The 27,593-nt window shown below is 49.6% G+C and overlaps 1 protein-coding gene across 1 annotated transcript; it reads left to right on the top strand.

Moving 5' to 3' along the window:
• Positions 1-272: 272 nt before the first annotated feature.
• LOC147119743 (uncharacterized) lies at positions 273-27,593 on the top strand. The gene is made up of 2 exons (XM_085984141.1): positions 273-342; positions 24,927-27,593. The coding sequence occupies exons 1-2, from the start codon at positions 273-275 to the stop codon at positions 26,066-26,068; spliced, it is 1,212 nt and encodes a 403-aa protein (XP_085840267.1). The 3' UTR covers positions 26,069-27,593.

Genomic DNA, 27,593 nt, shown 5'->3' with positions numbered 1-27,593 from the left:
TTAAACTCTGCCGCCCTCATTGTTCCACACACAGGTCCGCTCTGGTCGGGCCTCGTTTGCTGATGCTGCCGGTTTTAAACACCGCTGCGCTCGCTGTTCCACACACAGGTCCGCTCTGGTCGGGCCTCGTTCGCTGATGCCGCCAGTTTTAAACACCGCCACGCTCACTGTTCCACACACAGGTCCGCTCTGCTACCATTGGCTCCCCATGGCCCACGTGATCCCAGGGGATGCTTCAAACTAACTGCGCCCCTGGGATACGCAAGCACTGCATGCCGGCAGTTGGAGGAGGGCCAGAATTGGAATCCCACGCAAGCCCACTGCAGAATGGCAGTGCACTAGGTAAGTGCAGGTCGGGGGCTTGCATGTGCGGGATGCCTCTGACCTGAATTTCTGGGCCAATGCCTCCCCTCGTTCTTCTACCAAAATGTCGAGGTGCGCTAATTGCATCGTCGTCCAGCTGGGTGGGACTGCACTCACCTGGTTCCATTCTTATCTATCAAATCGTAGCCAGAGAATCACCTGCAATGGCTTCTCTTCCCACTCGCGCATCATTACCTCCGGTGTCCCCCAAGGATCTAGCATTGGCCCCTCCTATTTTGCATCTACATTTTGCCCATTGGTGACATCATCCGAAAACACAGCGTCAGTTTCCACACGTAAGCTGATGACACCCAGCTCTACCTCACTACCTCTTCTCTCGACACCTTCACGGTGTCTAAACTGTCAGACTGCTTGTCCAACATACAGTTCTGGATGAGCAGAAATTTTCTCCAATTAAATATTGGGAAGACTGAAGCCATTGTTTTTGGTCCCTTGCCACTGACTCCAACTATCTCCCTGACATCTGTCTGAGGCTGAACCACAATGTTTGTAACCTTGGTGTCATATTTGACCCTGAAATGAGCTTCCGACCACATATCCACAGCATAACAAAGACCGCCTACTTCCACCTCCATAACATTGCCCGTCTCCGCCCTTGCCTCAGCTCATCTGCTGCTGAAACCCTCATCCATGCCTTTGTTACCTCTAGACTTAACTATTCCAATGCACTCCTGGCTGGCCTCCCACATTCTACCCTACATAAACTGGAGGTGATCCAAAAATCGGCTGCCCATGTCCTGACTCGGACCGTGTCCTAACTTGCACCAATTCCTGTTCACCCATCACCACTGTGCTCGCTGACCTAAATTAGCACCTGGTTAAGCAGCACCTCGATTTCAAAATTCTTATTCTTGTTTTCAAATCCCTCCAGGGCATCTCCCCTCCCTCTCTCGGTAATCTCCTCCAGCCCCACAACCCACTGAGATATCTGCGCTCCTCTAATTCTGCCCTTTTGAGCATCACTGATTATAATCACTCAACCTTTGGTGGCATTGCCTTCTGTTGCCTCATCCCTAATCTCGGGAATTCCCTGCCTAAACCTCTCCATGTACAGTCCCAGGGTTGGAATCCCCATGTACAGTCCCAAAGCTGGAATCCCCATGTACAGTCCCAGTGTTGGAATCGCCATTTACAGTGCCAGGGATAGAATCCCCATGTACATTCCCAATGTTGGAATCACCATGTACAGTCCCAGGGTTGGAATCGCCATGAATAGTTCCAGGTTAGATTCCCATGTACAGTCACAGGGTTGGAATCCCCATGTACAGTCCCAGGGTTAGAATCCCCATGTACAGTCCCAGGGTTGAAATCCCCATGTACATTCCCAATGTTGGAATGACCATGTTCAGTCCCAGGGTTGGAATCGCAATGTCCAGTCCCAAGATTGGAATCGCCATATACAGTCCCAGGGTTCCAATTCCCATGTACAGTCCCAGGGTTAGAATCCCCATGTACAGTCCCAGGGTTGGAATCGCCATGAACAGTCCCAGCGTTAGAATCCCCATGTACCATCCCAGGGTTGAAATCACCATGTATAGTCACAGGGTTAGAATCCCCAGGTACAGTCCCAGGGCTGGAATCCCCATGTACAGTCTCACGGCTAGAATCCCCATGTACAGTCCCAGGGTTGGAATCCCCATGTACAGTCCCAGGGTTTGAATCCCCATACACAGTCCCAGGCTTGGAAACCACATGTACAATCCCCATGTTGGAATCACAATGTACAGTCCCAGGGTTGGAATCGCCATGTACAGTCCCAGGGTTAGAATTCACATGTACAGTCCCATGGTTAGAATACCCATGTACAGTCCCATGGTTAGAATCCCCATCTACTGTCCCAGGGTTTGGAATCCCTATGTGCAGTCTCACGGCTGGAATCCCCATGTATAGTCACAGGATTCGAATCCCCATGAACAGTCCCAGGGTTGGAATCCCCATGTACAGTCCCAGGGTTAGAATCCCCGTGCACAGTCCCAGGTTTAGAATCCCCATATAGAGTCCCAGGGTTAGAATTCCCATGTACAGTCCCAGGGTTGGAATCCCCATGTACAGTCCCAGGGTTAGAATCCCCATGTACAGTCCGTGGATTAGTAGACCCATGTACAGTACCAGGGTTGGAATCGCCATGCACAGCATCAGGGTTGGCATCGCCATGTAAAGTCTCATGGTTGGAAGCCCGATGTACAGTCCTGGGGCTGGAAAACCCACGTACAGTCCCAGGATTGGAATACACATGTACAGTCCCAGGGTTAGAATCCCCATGTACAGTCCCAGGTTTGGAATGCCCATGTACAGTCACAGGGTTGGAATCCCCATGTACAGTCCCAGGGTTACAATCCCCATGTACAGACCCAGGGTTGGAATCCCCATGTACCGTCCCAGGACTGGAATCCCCATGTACAGTCCCAGGACTGGAATCCCCATGCACAGTCTAAAAGCTGCAATCCCAATGTACAGTCCCAGGGTTGCAATTCCCATGTACAGTCCCAGGGTTAGAATCCCCATGTACAGTCTGAGCGCTGGAATCCCCATATACAGTGCCAGGATTGAAATCCCCATGCACAGTCCCAGGGTTCAAATCCCCATATACAGTCCCAGGGTTGGAATCCCCATGTGCAGTCCCAGGGTTTGAATCCCCATGCACAGTCCCAGGTTAGGAAATCCCATGTGCAGTCCCAGGTTTAGAAACCCCACGTGCAGTTCCAGGGTTAGAATCCCCATGTACAGTCCCAGGGTTTGGAATCCCCAAGTGCAGCCTCATGGCTGGAATCCCCAAGTGCAGCCTCATGGCTGGAATCCCCCTGTATAGTCACAGGATTCGAATCCCCATGAACAGTCCCAGGGTTGGAATCCCCATGTACAGTCCCAGGGTTAGAATTCCCGTGCACAGTCCCAGGGTTAGAATCCCCATATACAGTCCCAGGGTTAGATTCCCCGTGTAAAGTCCCAGGGTTGGAATCCCCACGTACAGTCCCAGGTTTGGAATCCCCATGTACAGTCTCACGGCTAGAAATCCATGTACAGTCCCAGGTTTGGTATCCCCATGTAAAGTCGCATGGTTGGAATCACCAGGTACAATCCCAGGGTTGCAATCGCCATGGACAGTCCCAGGGTAAGAATTCCCATATACAGTCCCAGGGCTAGAATCCCCATGTACAGTCCCAGGTTTGGAATCCCCATGTACAGTCCCAGGGTTGGAATCCCCATATACAGTCCCAGGCTTGGAATCCAGATGTACATTCCCCATGTTGGAATCACCGTGTACACTCCCAGGGTTGGAATCGCCATGTACAGTCCCAGCTTTAGAATTCCCATGTACAGTCCCAGGGTTGGAATCCCCATGTACATTCCTAGGGTTAGAATCCCCATATACAGTCCCAGGGTTAGAATCTCCATGTGCAGTCCCAGGGCTAGGATCCCCATATACAGTTCCAGGTTTAGAATCCCCATTTACAATCCCAGGGTTGGAAATGACATGTACAGTCCCAGGGTTGGAAATCCAGATGTAAATTACCAATATTGCAATCACCATGTACAGTCCCAAGGTTGGAATCGCCATGTACAGTCTCACAGCTGGAATCCCCATGTACAGTCCCAGGGTTAGAATCCCCATATACAGTCCCAGGTTTGGAATCCAGATGTACATTCCCCATGTTGGAATCACCGTGTACAGTCCCAGGGTTGGAATCGCCATGTACAGACCCAGCGTTAGAATTCCCATGTACAGGTCCCAGTGTTGGAATCCCCATGTACATTCCTAGGGTTAGAATCCCCATCTATTGTCCCAGGGTTGGAAATGCTATGTACAGTCCCAAGGTTTGGAATCCCCATGTGCAGTCTCATGGCTAGAAATCCATGTACAGTCCCAGGTTTGGAATCCCCATGTAATGTCCCAGGGTTGGAATCACCATGTACAGTCCCAGGGTTGCAATCGCCATGTACAGTCCCAGGGTTAGAATCCCCATGTACAGTCCCAGGGTTAGAATCCCCATGTACAGTCCCAGGTTTGGAATCCCCATTTAAAGTCCCAGGGTTGGAATCACCATGTACAGTCCCAGGGTTGAAATCGCCATGTCAGTCCCAGGGTTAGAATTCCCATGTACAGTCCCAGGGTTAGAATCCCCATATATAATCCAAGGGTTGGAATCCCCATGCACAGTCCCAGGGTTAGAATCCCCATATGCAGTCCCAGGCTTGGAATCCAGATGTACATTCCCCATGTTTGAATCACCGTGTACAGTCCCAGGGTTGGAATCGCCATGTACAGTCCCAGCTTTAGAATTCCCATGTACAGTCCCAGGGTTGGAATCCCCATGTACATTCCTAGGGTTAGAATCCCCATGTACAGTCCCAGGGTTGGAATCACCATGTACAGTCCCAGGGTTGAAATCGCCATGTACAGTACCAGGGTTAGAATTCCCATGTACAGTCCCAGGGTTAGAATCCCCATATATAATCCCAGGGTTGGAATCCCCATGCACAGTCCCAGGGTTAGAATCCCCATGTAAATTCCCAATGTTGCAATCACCATGTACAGTCCCAGGGTGGGAATCGCCATGTACAGTACCTGGATTAGAATCCGCATGTACAGTCCCAGGGTTGGAATCCCCATGTACAGTCCCAAGGTTAGAATCCCCATATGCAGTCCCAGGCATGGAATCCACATGTACATTCCCCATGTTGGAATCCCTATGAACAGTCCCAGGGTTGGAATCGCCATGTACAATCCCAGCGTTAGAATTCCCATGTACAGTCCCAGGGTTGGAATCCCCATGTACATTCCTAGGGTTAGAATCCCCATATACAGTCCCAGGGTTAGAATCCCCATGTACAGTCCCAGGGTTAGAATCCCCATCTACTGTCCCAGGGTTGGAAATGCTATGTACAGTCGCAGGGTTTGGAATCTCCATGTGCAGTCTCATGGCTGGAATCCCCCTGTATAGTCACAGGATTCGAATCCCCATGTACAGTCCCAGGGTTAGAATCCCCGTGTACAGTCCCAGGATTAGAATCCCCATATACAGTCCCAGGGTTAGACTCCCCGTGTAGAGTCCCAGGGTTGGAATCCCCATGTACAGTCCAAGGGTTAGAATCCCAATGTACAGTCCCAGGGTTGGAATCCCCATGTGCAGTCACAGGGTTGGAATCCCCATGTACAATCCCAGGGTTGGAATCCCCATGTACCGTCCCAGGGTTGGAATCCCGAGCACTCTCCCAGGTTTAGAATCCCCATGTACAGTCACAGGGTTGGAATAACCATATACATTCCTAGGGTAAGTATCCCCATGTAAAGTGTCATGGTTGGAAGCCCCATGTACAGTCCTGGGGCTGGAAAACCCAGGTACAGTCCCAGGGTTGGAATACCCATGTACAGTCCCAGGGTTAGAATCCCCATGCACAGTCCTAGTGTTGGAATATCCATGTACAGTCCCAGGGTTGGAATCGCCATGTACAGTCCCAGGGTTAGAATCCCCATGTACAGTCCCAGGACTGGAATCCGCATGTACAGTCCAAGGACTGGAACCCCCATGTACAGTCTTAGCGCTCGAATCCCCATATACAGTGACAGGATTGAAATCCCCATGTACAGTCCCAGGGCTCAAATCCCCATGTACAGTCCCAGGGTTGGAATCCCCATGTGCAGTCCCAGGGTTAGAATCCCCATGCACAGTCCCAGGCTAGGAAATCCCATGTGCAGCCCCAGGGTTAGAATCCACATGTGCAGTTCCAGGGTTAGAATCCCCATGTATAGTCCCAGTTTTGGAATCCCCATGTACAGTCCCAGGGTTGGAATTCCCATGTACAGACCCAGGGTTAGAATCCCCATGCACAGTTGGAATACCCATGTATAGTGCCAGGGTTAGAATCCCCATGTACAGCCCCAGGGCAAGAATCCTCATGTACAGTCTCACGGCTAGAATCCCCAAGTACATTCCCAGTGTTAGAATCCCAATGTGCAGTCCCAGGGTTAGAATCGCCATTTACAGTCCCAGGGTTGGAATCCCCAAGTACGGCCCCAAGGTTGGAATCCCCATGTACAGTCCTAGGGTTTGTATCACCATGTACAGTCCCAGGGTTGAAATCCCCATGTACAGTCACAGGTTTGGAATTCCAATGTACAGTCCCAGGGTTAGAATCCCCATGTACAGTCCCAGGGTTGGAATCCCCATGTACAGTCCCAGGCTTGGAATCCACATGTACATTCCCCATGTTGGAATCCCCATGTACAGTCCCAGGGTTGGAATCGCCATGTACAGTCCCAGCATTAGAATTCCCATGTACAGTCCCAGGGTTGGAATCCCCATGTACATTCCTAGGGATAGAGTCCCCATGTACAGTCCCAGGGTTAGAATCCCCATCTACAGTCCCAGGGTTTGGAATCCCCATGTGCAGTCGCACGGCTGGAATCCCCCTGTACAGTCACAGGATTCGAATCCCCATGAACAGTCCCAGGGTTGGAATCCCCATGTACAGTCCCAGGGTTAGAATTCCCGTGCACAGTCCCAGGGTTAGTATCCCCATATACAGTCCCAGGGTTAGAATCCCCGTGTAAAGTCCCAGGGTTGGAATCCCCACTTACAGTCCCAGGTTTGGAATCCCCATGTACAGTCTCACGGCTAGAAATCCATGTACAGTCCCAGGTTTGGAATCCCCATGTAAAGTCCCAGGGTTGGAATCACCATGTACAGTCCCAGGGTTGCAATCGCCATGTACAGTCCCAGGGTTAGAATTCCCATGTACAGTCCCAGGGTTAGAATCCCCATGTACAGTCCCAGGGTTAGAATCCCCATGTACAGTCCCAGGGTTGGAATCCCCATGTACAGTCGCAGTGTTAGAATCCCCATGTACAGTCCCAGGGTTTGAATCCCCATGTACAGTCCCAGGGTTGGAATCCCCTTGTACAGTCCCAGGGTTGGAATCCCCATGTACAGTCCCAGGGTTGGAATCCCCTTGTGCAGTGCCAGGGTTGGAATCCCCTTTTACTGTCCCAGGGTTAGAATCACCATGTACAGTCCCAGGTTTGGAATCACCATGTACAGTCCCAGGGCTGGAAGCACCATGTGCAGTCCCAGGGTTTGAATCCCCATGGACAGTCCCAGGGTTAGAATCCCCATGTACAGTCCCAAGGCTGGAATCTCCATGTACAGTCCCAGGGTTTGAATCCCCATGTACAGTCCCAGGGTTAGAATCTCCTTGTACAGTCCCAGGGTTAGAATCCCCATGTACAGTCCCAGGGTTAGAATCCCCATGTACAGTCCCAGGGTTAGAATCCCCATGTACAGTCCCAGGGTTGGAATCCCCATGTACAGTCCCAGGGTTGGAATCTGTGGTAAACCATTGTTTGTATTCCTGTTTGTCCTGTTTGTATTCCACTGTGTACATGCCTGGACATGCCTCGGCTGACTCCTCCCACAGGTCCTAATATAAAGGTGACTGCTCCCCAGCCCTTGGTATCCTGGACCGGTCGACCACTCGAGGCAGACCTCCATTCTGTTGTTAATAAAAGCCTTTGGTTACTCTTCTAACTCTCAGTCTTTTATGAGTAATTGATAGCGCATCAATTTTATTAACAACATTTTTATAATGGAGAAGATCCTCACACCAGCATGCCTGGACTTAGATCATCGGGAGGCGGACTCATCCACCAAGTTTACTCACTGGCTTAAGTGTTTCGAAAAATTCCTGACCGCCTCCGAAGCAATCAAATCGGAGGAGGACAAACTGCATGTCCTGACCTCCAAAGTGAACCACCGAGTGTACTCGGTCATCCAAGACGCGACCTCGTACGCGGATGCTATCAAGCTCCTCAAGGACCAGTACACGCGCCCAGTGAACGAAGTGTACGCCAGGCACCTCCTGGGGAGTCGTAAACAACAACCTGGGGAATCGACCGTGGAATACCTTCAGGCACTGTCTGTGCTTGGCTGGGCCTGTGGTTGTAAGGATGTAAAGGCCGCCGTGTACACAGAGGAACTTATCCGGGACGCTTTTGTAGCGGGCCACAGATCCAATTACACACGACAGCGACTGTTGGAGCAGAGTAACCTCGACCTCAACAAGGCCTCTGAACTCGCACTATCATTGGATGCAGCCTACCAGGGCATGGATGCCTACTCCTCTGCACCGTGGACGCCGCGGGGAATGACAGCCTGGGACACGGTAGGACCGCCTCATAGCGCCGTGCCACCCCAGCCACACCCCAACAACGGCCCAACTACCGCAGCAGTGTCCCAAGGCCAGACAGCAGTGCCCCAAGGCCAGAAATGCTACTTCTGTGGCCAGGCAAAACACCCCAGAGCGCGCTGCCCGGCGAAAAACGCGATCTGCTCAGGCTGCGGGAAGAAGGGACACTACGCTAGCATCTGCAGGGCCAAAGCCACCCCGAACCCCAGCAGCGCCACGTGTGGGCCATGCGGGCCGCCATTTTGGACCTCCCCGGCCGTGTGCGAATCACCGGTACAGCAGCCATTTTGGACGCCTCCAGCCACATGGGGATCATGGACGCCGCCATCTTGGACGACAGCCGGGACGCAGCAGGCCCCCGACACCGCCTCATCTGATACCCGCAGCGACACACCGACCCCTACGCTGGCATCCGTTACACTGGACCAAGCGAGACCGCACCAACTGGCCAGTTCCACAATGGACATTAAGGTAAATGGTCACGATACAATCTGCCTTTTTGACTCTGGGAGCACGGAGAGCTTCATCCACCCCGACACGGTGCGGCGTTGCTCTCTCCCAGTCCTGCCTGCGCAACAGCGGATTTCTATGGCCTCCGAGTCCCAGTCGGCGGACATCGGCGGCTACTGCGTGGTGACACTCGTAGTAGACGGGACCGTGTACGATCATTTTAAACTTCTGGTCCTGCCTGACCTCTGCGCTGCCGTCCTGCTGGGGTTAGATTTTCAGTGCCACCTTAAAAGTGTTACGATGGCGTACGGTGGACCCCTACCCCCACTCACAGTCCACAGCCAGCAGCTTCCAAATTGCCCGCCGCGCACCAGGTGCAACCTCTCCACACTCAGAGTCACCCCCCCACCACTGTTTGCTAACCTCACCCCCGACTGTAAGCCCATCGCCACAAAGAGCAGGCGATACAGTGCCGGGGACAGGGTTTTCATTAAAACCGAAGTGGAGCGGCTCCTGAAAGAAGGGATTATTGAGGGCAGCACCAGCCCCTGGCAAGCCCAGGTTGTGGTCGTTAAGACCAGCGAGAAGCAGCGCCTGGTCATCGACTACAGCCAGACAATAAATCGCTACACCCTGCTGGACGCCTACCCACTCCCCCGTATAGCTGATATGGTCAACCAGATCGCGCAGTACCGCGTCTTCTCGACCATTGACCTGAAATCAGCGTACCACCAGCTCCCCATCCGCCCTGAGGACCGCCAGTACACTGCCTTTGAGGCAAACGGCCGCCTCTATCACTTCCTTAGGGTTCCCTTTGGCGTCACCAACGGGGTCTCCATCTTCCAAAGGGAGATGGACCGGATGGTAGATCAAAATGCATTGCAGGCCACTTTCCCATATCTGGACAATGTGACCATCTGCGGCCGTGACTTGCAGGACCATGACGCAAACCTCGAAAAATTCCTCCACACCGCCCAACTCCTAAACCTGACATATAACAAGGAGAAGTGCATATTCCGCACAAACCGCCTCACCATCCTTGGCTGTGTTGTGGAACACGGAGTCATCGGCCCCGACCCCGACCGGATGCGTCCCCTTATGGAACTTCCACTGCCCCACTGCCTCAAGGCCCTGAAGAGGTGCCTAGGGTTTTTCTCCTATTACGCCCAGTGGGTCCCCTACTATGCGGACAAGGCCCGTCCGCTGATCAAGTCCACCTCTTTTCCCTTGACGGCAGAGGCCCGCTTAGCCTTCCACCGTATCAAGGAGGACATTGCCAAAGCCACCATGCACGCAGTGGACGAATCCATCCCCTTCCAGGTGGAAAGCGACGCGTCCGACTTTGCCCTGGCCGCTACCCTCAATCAGGCGGGGAGACCCGTGGCCTTCTTTTCACGAACCCTCCAAGGCCCGGAGACCAGACACTCCGCTGTTGAGAAGGAGGCCCAGGCGATTGTGGAGGCTGTGCGTCATTGGAGGCACTACCTGGCCGGAAAACGATTTACCCTGCTCACTGACCAGCGTTCAGTTGCTTTTATGTTTAACAACAAGCAGAGGGGCAAAATCAAAAATGACAAGATCTTGAGGTGGAGAATCGAACTTTCCACCTACAACTACGAGATCTTGTACCGGCCCGGGAAGCTAAATGAACCCCCGGATGCGCTATCGCGTGGCACCTGCGCCAGCGCGCAGATCGATAGACTACGGGTCCTCCACAATGACCTCTGCCACCCGGGGGTCACCAGGTTCTTCCACCTCATCAAGGCCCGCAACCTGCCTTACTCTATTGAGGAGGTCAGGACCATGACCAGGAACTGCCAAGTCTGCGCTGAGTGCAAACCACACTTTTATAGACCAGACAGGGCCCACCTGATAAAAGCCACTCGCCCCTTCGAGCGCCTGAGCGTTGATTTTAAAGGGCCTCTCCCCTCCTCCGACCGCAATGTGTACTTCCTCAATATTATTGATGAGTACTCCCGTTTCCCGTTCGCCTTCCCCTGCCCGGACATGACCAGTGCCACGGTCATTAAATGTCTGAACAACCTCTTCACCCTGTTTGGCTTCCCCAGCTATATCCATAGCGACCGGGGCTCATCGTTTATGAGCGACGAACTCCGTCAGTACCTGCTAACTAGGGGTATTGCCACAAGCAGGACCACCAGTTACAACCCCCGGGGGAACGGACAGGTGGAAAGAGAAAATGCGACAGTTTGGAAGGCCGTCCTGCTAGCCTTAAAGTCGAGGGGCCTTCCAACCTCCCGCTGGCAGGATGTGCTCCCCGATGCGCTCCACTCTATTCGGTCACTGCTCTGCACTGCCACTAACGCCACCCCTCATCAGAATCCCCATGTACAATCCCAGGGTTGGAATCCCCATGTACAGTCCCAGGGTTGGAATCCCCATGTACAGTCCCAGGGTTGGAATCCCCATGTACAGTCCCAGGGTTGGAATCCCCATGTACAGTCCCAGGGTTAGAATCCCCATGTACAGTCCCAGGGTTGGAATCCCCATGTACAGTCCCAGGGTTGGAATCCCCATGTACAGTCCCAGGGTTGGAATCCCCATGTACAGTCCCAGGGTTGGAATCCCTCAGCAACACCGAGTGTGGGTCTCAGGCCCCGAGTCAGAGCCGGCGGACGTGCGGCCAGGACCCCGGCACCATTAACCCCAGGGTGCAGCCCCTCCCCCAGACAAGAAACACAGCAACTTGCATTTATACAGCAGAGGGAGCATTTCAGAGCCGGTTAGCATCAGGGTGGGTGGTGGATGTGGAACTCGGTCCCTGGCCTCCTGTGTAGGGCTTTCTTGTTGCATCAGTTTGAGCTGGAGTGGAGAGGGGGGAGAAGTTGCTGGGTTTAACCCCCAGTACTTCTGAGCCCAGTCGGACACAACAATTTCCAATGTGGGACTGTGAAGGGAGGTGGATTCTAGGGGAGAATATGTTGCTAAATAGACACTGTCCGTACAGTGTAAAAGATTATTGTTTTAGGAACAAGTCTTTCTGCAGAGGCTTTCAATCCATTTTATATATACAGATTTTGGAAATTCATTCATTGTGGGTCGCAAGGCCAGCAGATATTGCCAGTCCATAGTTGCCCGTTGAGAAGTTGCTGCTGGGCCTTCTTCTTGAACCTCTGCAGTCCGTGTGGTGAAGGTACTCTCAGAATGCTGTTGGGTGAGGAGTTTCAGGATTTTCACCCAGCGACGATGTAGAAACAGCGATATATGCCCAAGTCAGGATAGTGTGTGAATTGGAGGGGACCTGGGAGGTGATGGTGTTCCCCCGCACCTGCTGCCCATGTCCTTCTAGGTGGTGGAGATCACGTGTTTGGGAGGTGCTGTCAAAGTTCTAGTTGAGTTACAGATGTATAAAGTCGCTCTCCTTCACCCCTCTCCCTCCCACCTCGCTCTCTCTCCTCCCATAGAGACCAGAGTCTTGTGTAGGCCCAGACCGGGTGGTGGGTTCCCTTCCCTGAAGAACATTAGTGAACCAGTTGGGTTTTTACGACAATCCGGCAGCTTTCATGGTCACTTTTTTCTAGTGCCGGCCCCACAAATTCCCAGATTCATTCAGCTCAATTTCACAACCTGCCTTTGTGTTTTTGTGGGTTCTCTCTCACCCTCCCTTTTTCCTGTTTTAAATTCATTTTACAGGGTGTTCGAAGGGGAGGATTTGCAGACGGAAAACTCAAACCAAACATCACTTCAAGATCTCACAGAGTCACTCGATTCATCAGGACCTTTGAACATGGAAGCAGAAAGCACCGTTCAGAGCGGGGAGAAACTATACACGTGTTCTGTGTGTGGATGAGGCTTCATCAGATCCTCTGGCCTGTTGAGACACCAGTGCAGTCACACCGGGGAGAGGCCGTTCACCTGCTCTCAGTGTGGGAAGGGATTCACTAATTCATCCAACTTGCTGACACACCAGCGAGTTCACCCTGGGGAGAGGCCATTCACCTGCTCCGAGTGTGGTAAGGGGTTCACTCAGTCATCCAGCCTGCTGACACACCAGTGAGTTCACACCGGGGAGAGATCGTTCACCTGCTCCGTGTGTGGGAAGGGATTCACTCGGTCATCCGACCTGCTGCAGCACCAGCGAGTTCACACCGGGGAGTGACCTTTTAAATGCCCGGTCTGTGGAAAGTGTTATAAAAGTTCCGGGGAACTGATGTGTCATCATCATTTTCACACTGACGAGAGACCGTTCAGGTGCTCTCACTGTGGGACTGGGCTCAGGCAATCATCTCACCACACTATACACCAGCGCATTCACACCAGGGAGAGGCCGTTCACCTGCTCTGAGTGTGGGAAGGGATTCACTCAGTCATCCGACCTGCTGCCACACCAGCAATTCGCACTGGGGAGAGACCGTTCACCTGCTCTGAGTGTGGGAAGGGATTCACTCGGTCATTCAACCTGCTGATACACCAGCGAGTTCACACTGGGAGAGAACGTTCACCTGCTCTGACTGGGAAGGGATTCACTCAGTCATCCGACCTGCTGACACACCAGTGAATTCACACTGGGGAGAGACTGCTCACCTGCTCCTAGTGTGGGAAGGGATTCTCTCGGTCATTCAACCTACTGACACACCAGCGAGTTCACACTGGGGAGAGGCAGTTCACGTGCTCTGAGTGTGGGAAGGGATTCACTCAGCTATCCCACCTGCTGACACACCAGCGAGTTCACACCGGGGAGAGGCCATTCACCTGCTCCATGTATGGGAAGGGATTCACTCAGTCATCCACCCTGCTGAGACACCAGCGAGTTCACAAGTGACTGCAGGGGTTGGATTCTGCTGTTATTTCTGCTGTTGATCACATCCCGGACTGAATCATGTTCACACTGACAGCTGGAGTTTGTTTCTGCTGATGTTAATAACCCCTGTAACTGGGCTGGAGTTTAAATTTCTGGATACATGTCAAATAAATCAGGTTTGCTTTAAACACATTGTTGTGGATTTTTGACATTCCCACCTGAGTGTTTAGCATCACCTGGCTGGAGCTCAGGACAATCTGGGGGGATGATCGTACGGCAGGAACAGAACTACAGCCTGGACACAGTCCTTCAGGGCCACACTGAGAGGGGCAAATGGCACTTTGGTCTTTCTCGTCTCTCTTCACTGACAGGAAAGTTGCCGGGCAGATTAAGAACATAAGAAAAGATTGTAAGAATTAGGAGCAGGGGTAGGTCACACGGCCCCTCGAGCCTGCTCCGCCATTCAATAAGATCATGGCTGATCATCCTCCTCAACTCCACTTTCCCGCCCGGTCTCCGTATCCCTTGATTCCCCTAGAGTCCAAAAATCTATCTATCTCAGCCTTGAATATACTCAAAGACTCAGCATTCACAGCCCTCTGGGGCAGAGAATTCCAAAGGTTCACAACCCTCTGAGTGAAGAAATTCCTCCTCATCTCGGTCTTAAATGGCCGACCCCTTATCCTGTGACTATGCCCCCTAGTTCTAGACACTCCAGCCAGGGGAAACAACTTCTCAGCATCTACCCTGTCAATCTCCCTCAGAATCTTGTATGTTTCAATGAGATCACCTCTAATTCTTCTAAACTCCAGAGAGACCAGTGTTTTATAAAAGTTCAACATAACTTCCTTGCTTTTGTACTTTATGCCTCTATTTATGAAGCTCAGGATCCCATAAGCTTTTTAACTGTTTTTCCAACCTGCCCTACCACCTTCAACGATTGGTGCAGGCACCCCCTATAGAATTGTACCCTTTAGTTTATATTGCCTCTCCTCGTTCTTCCTACCAAAATGTAGAGGGTAACTAATTGCACCCAGCCAGATTCAGTTCCTTCTGGAGAGAAGGGGAGACACAAAATCCCAGATGATGTAATGAATGTTGTTTTTAGACAGTAATGATGAAGGGAGAGTGAGTATAATGGGGAATTTACAGCTTAGGAGGGACAGGAGAGGAAAGGATGTTGTATAGAAACTACATATGTCTGTTCTGAAGGTTTATCCTGTTGTAAACACCATTTGAGGGTATTAGAAGGGGAGGATCTGCAGATAGAAACTGAATCCAAACATTGCGTCAAGATCTGACGGATTCAATGGATTTATCAGGACCTGAATATCATCGGACTTTGGATATAGAAGGAAAAACACCAATCACAGCGGGGAGAAACAGGACAAGTGTTCTGTGCCTGGATCCACTTTTAAACAAATCGTCTCGCCTGTGAGACTTGTGCGCCCACCTGAATCAACAGTGTAAATGTGGGAACGGATTCAGTTGCCCGTCTGAGGTGCAAACTCATGGATACAGTCAGATAATATAGGCATTCCCACCCTAACATGTTCGTAAGGGGGAGAATCCATTCACTGCTCTGTATGTGGAAAGTGATTCAATTGATCGTCCCATTTACTGACACAACAACAGGAGAGACCGTTTAAGATACGTCACGTGTGGGAAGGGGTTGACTCCATTGTACCAACTGTTGACACTCCAGAGTGTCCACATTGAGAACAGTTGCTTTAAATACTCTGATAGTGAGAAAAGCTTTCAAAGTTCAAAGCAGCTGATGCACAATCAGCGCATTGATGCTGGAGAGAGGCTGTTTCAATATCCTGTGTGTGGGAAGAAATTCACCCCACCTGCTGAGACTCCAGTGAGTTCACATGTGACTGCAGGGGTTTGGATTCTGTTATTAATCACATCCAGGACAGGACCATGGCAGAGTGACCGTGCACTTGGGTTTCTGTGTGAATTATTGATGAATTATCTCTCAATGGGATCACAGTAACTCATTCTCCATTCATTAATTGGGGATTTCAATGTTCCCCAGCATGCCCCGCGGGGAGAATGTGCCTATTCTCACTGGAGGAGCCCAATGCGCAGGCGCAGTGCCCGCCTGTATTTGGAGCATGCGCAGTGTCACTGTGATCAGAGCCGGGCGAGTGTGATAAGCGCAGAAAGGTCGTTGAAGTGATTTTAGGCCGATTACGAATCAGTGGGGCGCAGGAAGGTAACGCACTCGACGAGTGGGCTTCATAAACACATGCTGTAGGTCGCAAGCCGCGAATGAGAACCTACAGGTTCTGCTTTTGCAGCTCGGAGGCTTTTCCCCGGGAACAGGCCCAGGCGAACGGCGGCCATCTTTGTAAAAGAAAAGCTGTGGGTTTTTCCGCCGCCATCTTGCGTCTTCGAGCGGTAGAGCGCATGCGCAGCAAGCTTTGTAAAAGAACCACGAGAAGGCGAGACTTCCTGTCTCCGTAAGTAAACTGAACCCAGCCAGAGTCAGCACCTTCAGGGGAGGAGAACCAGTGAGTGTGGAACTGAACCCGGCCAGAGTCAGCACCTTCAGGGAAGGAGAGGAGAGGAGAGGAGAGGGAGGGGAACCAGTGAGTGTAGAACTGAACCCAGCCAGAGTCAGCACCTTCAGGGGAGGAGAGGGAGGGGAACCAGCGAGTGCAGAAATGAACCCAGCCAGAGTCAGCACCTTCAGGGGAGGAGAGGGAGGGGAACCAGCGAGTGTAGAACTGAACCCAGCCAGAGTCAGCACCTTCAGGGGAGGAGAGGGAGGGGAACCAGCGAGTGCAGAAATGAACCCAGCCAGAGTCAGCACTTTCAGGGGAGGAGAGGGAGGGGAACCAGCGAGTGCAGAAATGAACCCAGCCAGAGTCAGCACTTTCAGGGGAGGAGAGAGAGAGGAACCAGTGAGTGTAGAACTGGACCCAGCCAGTGTCAGCACATTTATAGAGTCACTCAGCACAGAGGAGGCCATTCGGCCCAACGAGTCTGTGCCAGCTCACCGTAGAGCAATCCATTGAGTCCCATTCCCCCGCTCTATCCCCATAGCCCTGCAAGTTTATTTCCCTCAAGTGCCTATCCAATCTCCCCTTGAAAACATTGAGTGTCTTCGCTTCCACCACTTCCATCGGCAGCGATTTCCAGGTCCTCACCACATGCTGCGTAAAAAAGTTTTTTGCTCACGTTCCCCCTGTATCTCTTGCCCAAAACCTTAAATTTATGTCCCCTAGCCCTTGTATCATCAACTAGTCGGAACAGCCTTTCCCTGTCTAGCTTATCCTAACCCGTCATAATCTTGTACACCTCTATCAAATCAAGGTTTGGTGTCATATGCAAATTTAGAAATTCTACTTTGTATTCAATATCTAGGTCATTTATATATATCAAAAAAGCAGTGGCCCCAGCACTGACCCGTGGGGAACACCACTGTCTACCATCCTCCAGTCTGAAAAACAGCCATTTATCACAACTCACTGTTTTCTATCCTTAAGCCCATTCCTTATCCAAGCTGCCACTGACCCACCTATTCCATGAGCCTCAAATTTTGTTAACCAGCCTTCTATGTGGTACTTTGTCAAACGCTTTCCTAAAATCCATGTAGACAACATCCATTGCATTCCCTTCATCAATCCCCCCTGTTACTTCATCAAAAATTTGAATTAGATTAGTCAAACACGATCTGCCTTTTACAAATCCGTCTTAGCTCTCCTTAATTAGCTTAAACCTCTCCAAGTGCCCGTTAATTTTTTCTTTGATTATTGTTTCTAAAACTTTACCCACCACTGGTGTTAAACTGGCCGGCCTATAGTTACTAAGATTGTCCTTACACCCTTTCTTGAACAATGGTGTCACATTTGCCACTTACCAATCCTCAGGCACCTTCCCCCGCATCTAGGGAAGGTTGGAAAATTATGGCTTGCCATTCTGCTATCTCCTCCCCCAATTCCCTTAGCAACCTGGGATGCAACCCATCTGAACCAGGTGACTTGTCCACTCTAAGCATACCCAGCCTTTCTAGTACATCCTGTCTATCAATTTTCACCCCTTCCATTGCTTCTATCTTTTCCACTTCTACTGATATTTTGTCAGCATACACCTCCTTAGTAAACACCGATACAAAGTACTCATTGAGTATTCTAGCCTTGCCCTGCCCCTCTAAGTATATATCACCTTCTTTGTCCCTAATAGGCCCCACCCTGCCTCAGTGCGAGAATCGGCGGGCTGAGCGGCTGTGTAAATGCTCCAGAGACCAGGTAAGGCTCTCCAACTTTAAAAGACAGCAAAAAGTAACAAAAAGATCGATTAAGAAAGGGAAGATAGATTATGAAAGTAAATTAGCAAAAAATATAAAAACAGATAGTAAGAGTTTTTATAGTTATATAAAAATAAAAAGGGTGGCTAAAGTAAATGTTGGTCCCTTAGAGGATGAGACCGGGAAATTAATGGTGGGAAATATGGAGATGGCAAAAACACTGAATGAATATTTTATATCAGTCTTTACAGTAGAAGACACTAAGAATATCCCAACACTGGACAAACAGGGGGCTAAAGGGGGGGAGGAGCTAAACACGATCAAAATCACGAAGGAAGTGGTACTCGGTAAAACAATGGGACTCAAGGCGGATAAATCACCTGGACCTGATGGCTTACATCCTAGGGTCTTGAGGGAAGTGGCGGTAGGGATTGTGGATGCATTGGTAATAATTTTCCAAAACTCCCTGGACTCGACAAAGGTCCCGGCAGACTGGAAAACTGCTAATGTAACAGCCTTATTTAAAAAGGGCAGTAGACAGAAGGCTGGAAACTATAGACCGGTTAGCCTAACATCTGTGGTAGGTAAAATTTTGGAGTCCATTATTAAGGAGACAGTAACAGGACATTTGGATAATCATAATTTAATAGGACAAAGTCAGCATGGTTTTAAGAAGGGGAAGTCATGTTTGACAAATTTGCTGGAGTTCTTTGAGGAAGTAACATATAGGGTGGATAAAGGGGAACCAGTGGACGTAGTGTATTTAGACTTCCAAAAGGCATTTGACAAGGTGCCACACAAAAGATTATTGCTTAAGATAAAAAATCACGGGATTGGGGGTAATATTCTGGCATGGATAGAGGATTGGCTATCTAACAGAAGGCAGAGAGTTGGGATAAATGGTTCATTCTCAGACTGGCAATCAGTAACTAGTGGTGTTCCGCAGGGGTCAGTGCTGGGTCCCCAACTCTTCACAATCTATATTAACGATTTGGAGGAGGGGACCGAGTGTAACATATCAAAGTTTGCAGCAGATACTAAGATGGGAGGGAAAGTAGTGAGTGAGGAGGACATAAAAAACCTGCAAGGGGACATAGACAGGCTAAGTAAGTGGGCAGAGATTTGGCAGATGGAATACAATACTGGAAAGTGTGAGGTTATGCACTTTGGCAGGAAAAATCGTAGAGCAAGTTATTATCTTAATGGCAAGAAACTGGAAAGTACTGAAGTACAAAGGGATCTGGGGGTCCTGGTGCACGAAACTCAAAAGGTTAGTATGCAGGTGCAGCAAGTAATTAAGAAGGCCAATGGAATGTTGGCTTTCATTGCTAGGGGGATGGAATATAAAAATAGGGAGGTATTGCTTCAGTTGTACAAGGTATTGGTGAGACCGCACCTGGAATACTGCGTACAGTTTTGGTGTCCATACTTAAGAAAGGACATACTTGCTCTCGAGTCAGTACAAAGAAGGTTCACTCGGTTAATCCCGGGGATGAGGGGATGGACATATGAGGAGAGGTTGTGTAGATTGGGACTCTACTCATTGGAGTTCAGAAGAATGAGAGGCGATCTTATTGAAACATATAAGATTGTGAAGGGGTTGGATCGGGTGGATGCGGGGAAGATGTTCCCGATGATGGGTGAAACTAGAACTAGGGGGCATAGTCTTAGAATAAGGGGCTGCTCTTTCAAAACTGAGATGAGGAGGAACTACTTCACTCAGAGGGTGGTAGGTCCATGGAATATGCTGCCCCAAAAAGCTGTAGAAGCTACATCATTACATAAATTTAAAACAGAATAGACAGTTTCCTAGAAGTAAAGGGAATTAAGGGTTACGGGGAGCGGTCAGGAATTTGGACATGAGTCTAGGTTCGGATCGGTCATGGCCCTGTGGGTAACGGAGCAGGCCCAGGGGCCGTGTAGCCTGATCCTTCTCCTATTTCGTGTGTCTAATTCTGTTAGATTCAGGAGATGGTTCTGTGATAGTGGATTGGCGGTTAGGATCAGATCAGCTATGATCTTATTGAATGGCGGAGCAGGCTCGAGGGGCCGATTGGCCTACTCCTGCTCCTATTTCTTATGTTCTTACTGCCCGCTTACTGTTTACATGCCGGTAGATGATTTTGGGGTTCCCTTTTATGTTAACCGCCATTCTGCACTCATATTCTCTCTTTGCCAATCTTATTTTCAGCTTCACTTCCCCACTCAACTTATATGTATTTGGTCTGGTTCTCCCTTGAAGAATTCACCTGACATTCATCATACAACCTCTTTTTTTGTTTCATCATCTTCTCTATCTCCCTCGTCATCCAAGGAGCCCTTGCTTTGGTTCCCTTACCCTTCCCTCTTGTTGGAATGTACCTAGCCTGCATTTGGAACATCTCCTTCTTAAAGATCACCCAATGTTTCATTACAGTTTTTCCTGTCAGTCTTTGGTTCCATTTTACCCTGGCTAGATCCTTTCGCATCCCATTGAAGTTAGCCCTATTCCAGTTTAGAAGTTCCACTCTAGGTTCCTTGCTCCTCTCCATTGCTAATCTAAATCTTATGATACGATGATCACTCGTACCCAAGTGTTCTCCCACAGACACTTGGTCGACCTGGCCCACCTCATTCCCCAGCACCAGATCCAGCAATGCCTCCTTCCTAGTTGGGCCAAGAACATATTGGTCAAGGAAATTCTCCTGAACATATTTCAGAAATTCCACCCCCTCCTTTCCCTTTACCCTGACATTATCCCAATCGATATTTGGGTAATTAAAGTTCCCCAATATCACCACTCTATAGCTCTGGCATACCTCTGCGATTTCCCTGCAGATTTGCTCCTCTACCTCCCTCTCCCTATTTGGAGGCCTGTTGAATACCCCAATTGTGTGATCATACCCTTTTTGCTCCTGAACTCTAACCAAATGGATTCTGTCCTTGTCCCCTCAAGAACATCCTCCCTTTCCAAAACTACAATGTCTTCCTTAATCAGCACTGCCACCCCACCTCCCTTTTTTACTTCCCTATCCTTTCTGAACACCTTGTACCCTTGAATATTAAGTGCCCAGTCCTCACTGTTTTTAAGCCACGTTTCCGTTATTGCCACAACATCATATTGCCGCACGGCTAATTGTGCTTGTAGCTCACCAACCTTATTCACCACTCTTTGTGCGTTTACGTACATGCATTCTAAACCCATTTCTGAATTTTTCATGGTCTTTCCTAGTCTGCTCCTATCTAATATGGTTCTACTTCCGCCTCCAGTACTACTTTCTTCTCGAGTACTATCCAACACACTCACTCCTTTATGCACCTTATTCCTCTTTTCTACTCTATAGGCTGGTGCCCATCCCCCTGCCATGCTACTTTAAACCCTCCCCAACAGCACGAGGAAACCTCCCCGCGAGAATATTGGTCCCGGCTCTGTTGAGGTGTAACCCGTCTGGCTTGTACAGGTTAGCGGCCTTCTGGGAAAGAGAGGGAGGGGAACCAGTGAGTGTAGAACTGAACCCAGCCAGAGTCAGCACCTTCAGAGGAGGAGAGGGAGGGGAATCAGTGAGTGTAGAACTGAACCCAGCCAGAGTCAGCACCTTTACAGAGACATGACAGCACAGAGGAGGCTATTCGGCCCAACGAGTCTGTGCCAGCTCTCTGTAGAGCAATCCATCGAGTCCCATTCCCCCGCTCTATCCCCATAGCCCTGCAGGTTTATTTCCCTCAAGTGCCTATCCAATCTCCCCTTGAAAACATTGAGTGTCTTCGCTTCCACCACTTCCATCGGCAGCGAGTTCCAGGTCCTCACCACATGCTGCATAAAAAAGTTTTTGCTCACATCCCCCCCTGTAGCTCTTGCCCAAAACCTTAAATTTGTGTCCCCTAGTCCTTGTATCATCAACTAGTGGGAACAGCCTTTCCCTGTCTAGCCTATCCAAACACATCATAATCTTGTACACCTCTATCAAATCAAAGTTTGGTGTCATCTGCAAATTTAGAAATTCTACTTTGTATTCCAATATCCAGGTCATTTATATATATCAAAAAAGCCCCAGCACTGACCCTTGGGGAACACCACTGTCTACCATCCTCCAGTCTGAAAAACAGCCATTTATCACAATTCGCTGTTTTCTGTCCTTTAACCAATTCTTTATCCAAGCTGCCACTGACCCACCTATTCCATGAGCCTCCATTTTGTTAACCAGCCTTCTATGTGGTACTTTGTCAGACTCCTTCCTAAAATCCATGCAGACAACATCCATTGCATTCCCTTCATCAATCCTCCCTGTTACTGCATCAAAAAATTGAATTAGATTAGTCAAACACGATCTGCCTTTTACAAATCCGTGTTAGCTCTCCTTAATTAGCTTAAACCTCTCCAAGTGCCCACTAATTTTTTCCTTGGTTATTGTTTCTAAAACTTTACCCACCACTGATGTTAAACTGGCCAGCCTATAGTTACTAGGATTGTCCTTACACCCTTTCTTGAACAATGGTGTCACATTTGCCACTTTCCAATCCTCAGGCACCTCCCACCGCATCTAGGAATGTTGGAAAATTATGGCTTCCCCTTCCACTATCTCCTCCCCCAATTCCCTTAGCAACCTGGGATGCAACCCATCTGAACCAGGTGACTTGTCCACTTTAAGCATACCCAGCCTTTCTAGTACATCCTGTCTATTAATTTTCACCCCTTCCATTGCTTCTATCTTTTCCACTTCTACCGATATTTTGTCAGCATCCACCTCCTTAGTAAACACCGATACAAAGTACTCATTGAGTATTCTAGCCTTGCCCTGCCCCTCTCAGTATATATCACCTTCTTTGTCCCTAATAGGCCCCACCCCACCTCTTACTGCCCGCTTACTGTTTACATGCCGGTAGAAGATTTTGGGGTTCCCTTTTATGTTAACCGCCATTCTGCACTCATATTCTGTCTTTGCCAATCTTATTTTCAGCTTCACTTCCCCTCTCAACTTATTGTATTTGGTCTGGTACTCCCTTGAAGAATTCACCTGACATTCATCATACACCCTCTTTTTTTGTTTCATCATCTTCTCTATCTCCCTCATCATCCAAGGAGCCCTTGCTTTGGTTCCCTTACCCTTCCCTCTTGCTGGAATGTACCTAGCCTGTACTTGGAACATCTCCTCCTTAAAGATCACCATTGTTCTGTTACAGTTTTTCCTGTCAGTCTTTGGTTCCATTTTACCCTGGCTAGATCCTTTCACATCCCATTGAAGTTAGCCCTATTCCAGTTTAGAAGTTCCACTCTAGGTTGTTCCTTGCTCCTCTCCATTGCTAATCTAAATCTTAGGATACGATGATCACTCGTACCCAAGTGTTCTCCCACAGACACTTGGTCGACCTGGCCCACCTCATTCCCCAGCACCAGATCCAGCAATGCCTCCTTCCTAGTTGGGCCAACAACATATTGGTCAAGGAAATTCTCCTGAATACATTTCAGAAATTCCTCCCCCTTCTTTCCCTTTACCCTAGCATTATCCCAATCGATATTTGGGTAATTAAAGTCCCCCAATATCACCACTCTTTAGCTCTGGCATATCTCTGCGATTTCCCTGCAGATTTGCTCCTCTACCTCCCTCTCACTATTTGGAGGCCTGTAGAATACCCCCAATAGCGTGATCTTACTCTTTTTGCTCCTGAACTCTAACCAAATGGATTCTGCCCTTGTCCCCTCAAGAACATCCTCCCTTTCCAACACTACAATGTCTTCCTTAATCAGCACTGCCACCCCACCTCCCTTTTTTACTCCCCTATCCTTTCTGAACACCTTGTACCCTTGAATATTAAGTGCCCAGTCCTCACTGTTTTTAAGCCATGTTTCCGTTATTGCCACAACATCATATTGCCGCACGGCTAATTGTGCTTGTAGATCACCAACCTTATTCACCACACTTTGTGTGTTTACGTACATGCATTCTAAACCCATTTTTGAATTTTTCATGGTCTTTCCTAGTCTGCTCCTATCTAATATGGTACTACTTCCGCCTCTAGTACTACTTTCTTCTCGAGTACTATCCAACACACTCGCTCTTTTATGCACCTTATTCCTCTTTTCTACTCTATATGCTGGTGCCCATCCCCCTGCCAAGCTACTTTAAACCCTCCCCAACAGCACTAGCAAACCTCCCCGCGAGAATATTGGTCCCGGCTCTGTTGAGGTGTAACCCGTCCGGCTTGTACAGGTTAGCGGCCTTCTGGGAAAGAGAGAGAGGGGAACCAGTGAGTGAACTGAACCCAGCCAGAGTCAGCACCTTCAGGGGAGGAGAGGGAGGGGAACCAGTGAGTGTTGAACTTAACCCAGCCAGAGTCAGCATCTTCAGGGGAGGAGAGGGAGGGGAACCAGTGAGTGTTGAGCTGAACCCAGCTAGAGTTAGCACCTTCAGGGGAGGAGAGGGAGGGGAACCAGTGAGTGTTGAACTGAACCCAGCCAGAGTTGGTGGTGAAAACAGGGAGAGGAGGAAAAACTATCTTGAGAAGTGCGATTTGTTTGGATTTTAACACAGGGAGGAGGGACAATGTGTGGGACTGGGATTTTCAGCTTTGGAGGAACAAGAGAGGAAAGAATGTTCTTTAGAAACTAGAATTGTCTGTTCTGAATTTCTGTCCTGTGTTTACAGTGATGAATTTTGTAAACTCCTTTTACAGGGTATTAGAAGGGGAGGATTTGGGAAACTCAAACCAAACATCACGTCAAGATCTGACCGCGTCACTCGATTCATCAGGATCTGAATATCATCAGGCTTTGAATGTGGAAGGAGAAATGTTTGTCTGTTCTGTCTGTGGGAAAAGATTTCATATATCAGTGTGACTGGAAAAGCACCGAGACACTCACACCCGAGTGAGAGTGTTCCAGTGCACTGCCTGTGGAAAGAGCTTTAACCAGTTACACAGCCTGAAAAACATCGCACCGTTCAGAGCGGGGAGAAACTGTACACGTGTTCTGTGTGTGGACGAGGCTTCAACTGCTCATCCAACCTGGAAAGACACAAGGACACCTGCACCACGGAGAAACCGTGGAAATGTGGAAGCTGTGGGAAGGGATTCAGTTCCCCGTCTAAGCTGGAAATTCATAATCGCACTCACACCGGGGAGAGACCGTTCACCTGCTCTGAGTGTGGGAAGGGATTCACTCAGTCATCCACCCTGCTGACACACCAGCGAGTTCACACTGGGGAGAGACCGTTCACCTGCTCTGAGTGTGGGAAGGGATTCACTCGGTCATCCGACCTGCTGACACACCAGCCGGTTCACACTGGGGAGAGGCCGTTCTCCTGCTCTGAGTGTGGGAAGGGATTCGCTCGGTCATCCTACCTGCTGATACACCAGCGAGTTCACGCTGCGGAAAGGCCGTTCACCTGCTCTGAGTGTGGGAAGGGATTCAATCAGAAATTCCAACTGCTGGCACACCAGCGAGTTCACACTGGGGAGAGCCCATTCACCTGCTCCGTGTGTGGGAAGGGATTCGCTCAGTCATCCAACCTGCTGACGCACCAGGGAGTTCACACTGTGGAGAAACCGTTCAACTGCTCTGAGTGTGGGAAGGGATTCAATCAGTCAATCCGCCTGCTGACACACCAGCGAGTTCACACTGGGGAGAGACCGTTCACCTGCTCCGTGTGTGGGAAGGGATTCACTCGGTCATCCGACCTGCTGACACACCAGCGAATTCACACTGGGGAGAGGCTGTTCACCTGCTCCGTGTGTGGGAAGGGATTCACTCGGTCGTCCCACCTGCTGACACACCAGCGAGTTCACACTGGGGAGAGACCGTTCACCTGCTCCGTGTGTGGGAAGGGATTCGCTCGGTTATCCGACCTGCTGATACACCAGCGAGTTCACACAGGGGAGAGGCCATTCACCTGCTCTGAATGTGGGAAGGGATTCACTCAGTCCTCAAACCTGCAGAAACACCAGCGAGTTCACACCAGGGAGAGGCCGTTTACCTGCTCCGTGCGTGGGAAGGGATTCACTCTAATTCCACCTGCTGACACACCAGCGAGTTCACAAGTAACTGCAGGGGTTTGATTCTGCTGTTATTGCTACTGTTAATCACATCATGTTCATTCTGATAGTTGGAGTTTGTTTCTGCTAATGTTAATAACTCCTGTAACCGGGCTGGAGTTTAATATTTTCATATTTCAAATAACACGGTGTGTCGGTATTTGATGTCTCTGAGATAAGAGGAGACTAATTGATGTCCTGTTACCAACTGCTCCATTTTTGGGCCTTTTCTCGGCTGCAGGACATTCTGGTGAACAGCCAGAGGTCGTGGTCCATATCGGTACCAATGACATAGATAGAAAGAGGGACGAGATCCTGCAAGCAGAATATAGGGAGCTAGGAAATAAATTAAAAAGCAGGACCTCAAATGTAGTAATCTCAGGATTACTCCCAGTGCCACGTGCTAGCGAGAGCAGAAATAGGAGAATAGACCAGATGAATGCGTGGCTGGAGAGATGGTGTAGGAGGGAGGGATTTAAATTCCTGAGGCATTGGGACCGATTCTGGGGAGGGTGGGACCTGTACAAGCTGGACGGGTTACATCTCGGCAGAACCAGGACCAATATCCTTGCAGGGGTTTTGCTAGTGCTGTTGGGGAGGATTTAAACTAGTTTGTCAAGGGGCTGGGAACCTGAGTGTGGGCCCAGAACAGAAAGAAACAAAGCTGGAAGTGAAAGTTAGAAAAGTAGTCAGCAAAACTAGTCGGGAGCAGAAACAAAGACCAACAGCAAAGAGGGCCAAAGTGCAGAAAAATATTAAACAGGCAAAGTTGAAGGCACTTTATCTAAATGCATGTAGCATTTGCAAAAAGGTGGATGAATTAATGGCACTAATAGAAGTAAATGTGTATGATGTAATTGCCATTACAGAGACATGTTTGCAGGGTAACCAAAGCTGGGAACTGAATGTCCCAGGGTACTCAACATTTAGGAAGGACAGATAAAAAGGAAAAGGAGGTGGCGTAGCACTGTTAAGGGATGAGATCGGTACGGTAGAGATAAAAGATCTTGGCTTGGCAGATCGTGATGTAGAACTGGAATCCGTTTGGGTGGAGCTAAGAAACAGCAAAGGGTGGAAAACATTGGTTCGAGTTGTGTATAGGCCACCAAACAGTAATGGTAATGTAGGGCACAGTATCAATCAAGAGATTCGAAGTGCATGTAACAAGGGCAATACGGTAATCACGGGGGACTTTATATATTGACTGGGCAAATCAAATTACTGTGGCAGAGCCACTAAGGGACTCCGATCAATTGTATATAATTCCCTTTAATAATATGTTAGCTACAGCCTGAGTCTGTATCTTTGTTTTCACTGTTTACATGTACAGAGCGCGGTCCCTTTAAGAGCGCGGCCAAACGCGATGACATCATCACGTTGATCACGTGATCCTCCAGCGGCGGGAAAAACGTGATGACATCATGACGTCGACCCGGGGACCTCCCAGTCAGTCCTCGTGGAGCCTCCGAACTGACTAGACCTATATTCGATGTTCTCCTGTAATTATCTGTTAAACTCTGTTAGTTTTCATTAAACTTCGTTTATTTGA

Source organism: Somniosus microcephalus, chromosome 4 (genome assembly GCF_052327205.1).
Source record: "Somniosus microcephalus isolate GS21.2 chromosome 4, FLI_Smic_1.0, whole genome shotgun sequence".
NCBI lineage: Eukaryota > Metazoa > Chordata > Chondrichthyes > Squaliformes > Somniosidae > Somniosus > Somniosus microcephalus.
The sequence above is the reverse complement of the archived record's forward strand: the minus strand, read 5'-3'. Positions and strand labels throughout refer to the sequence as shown.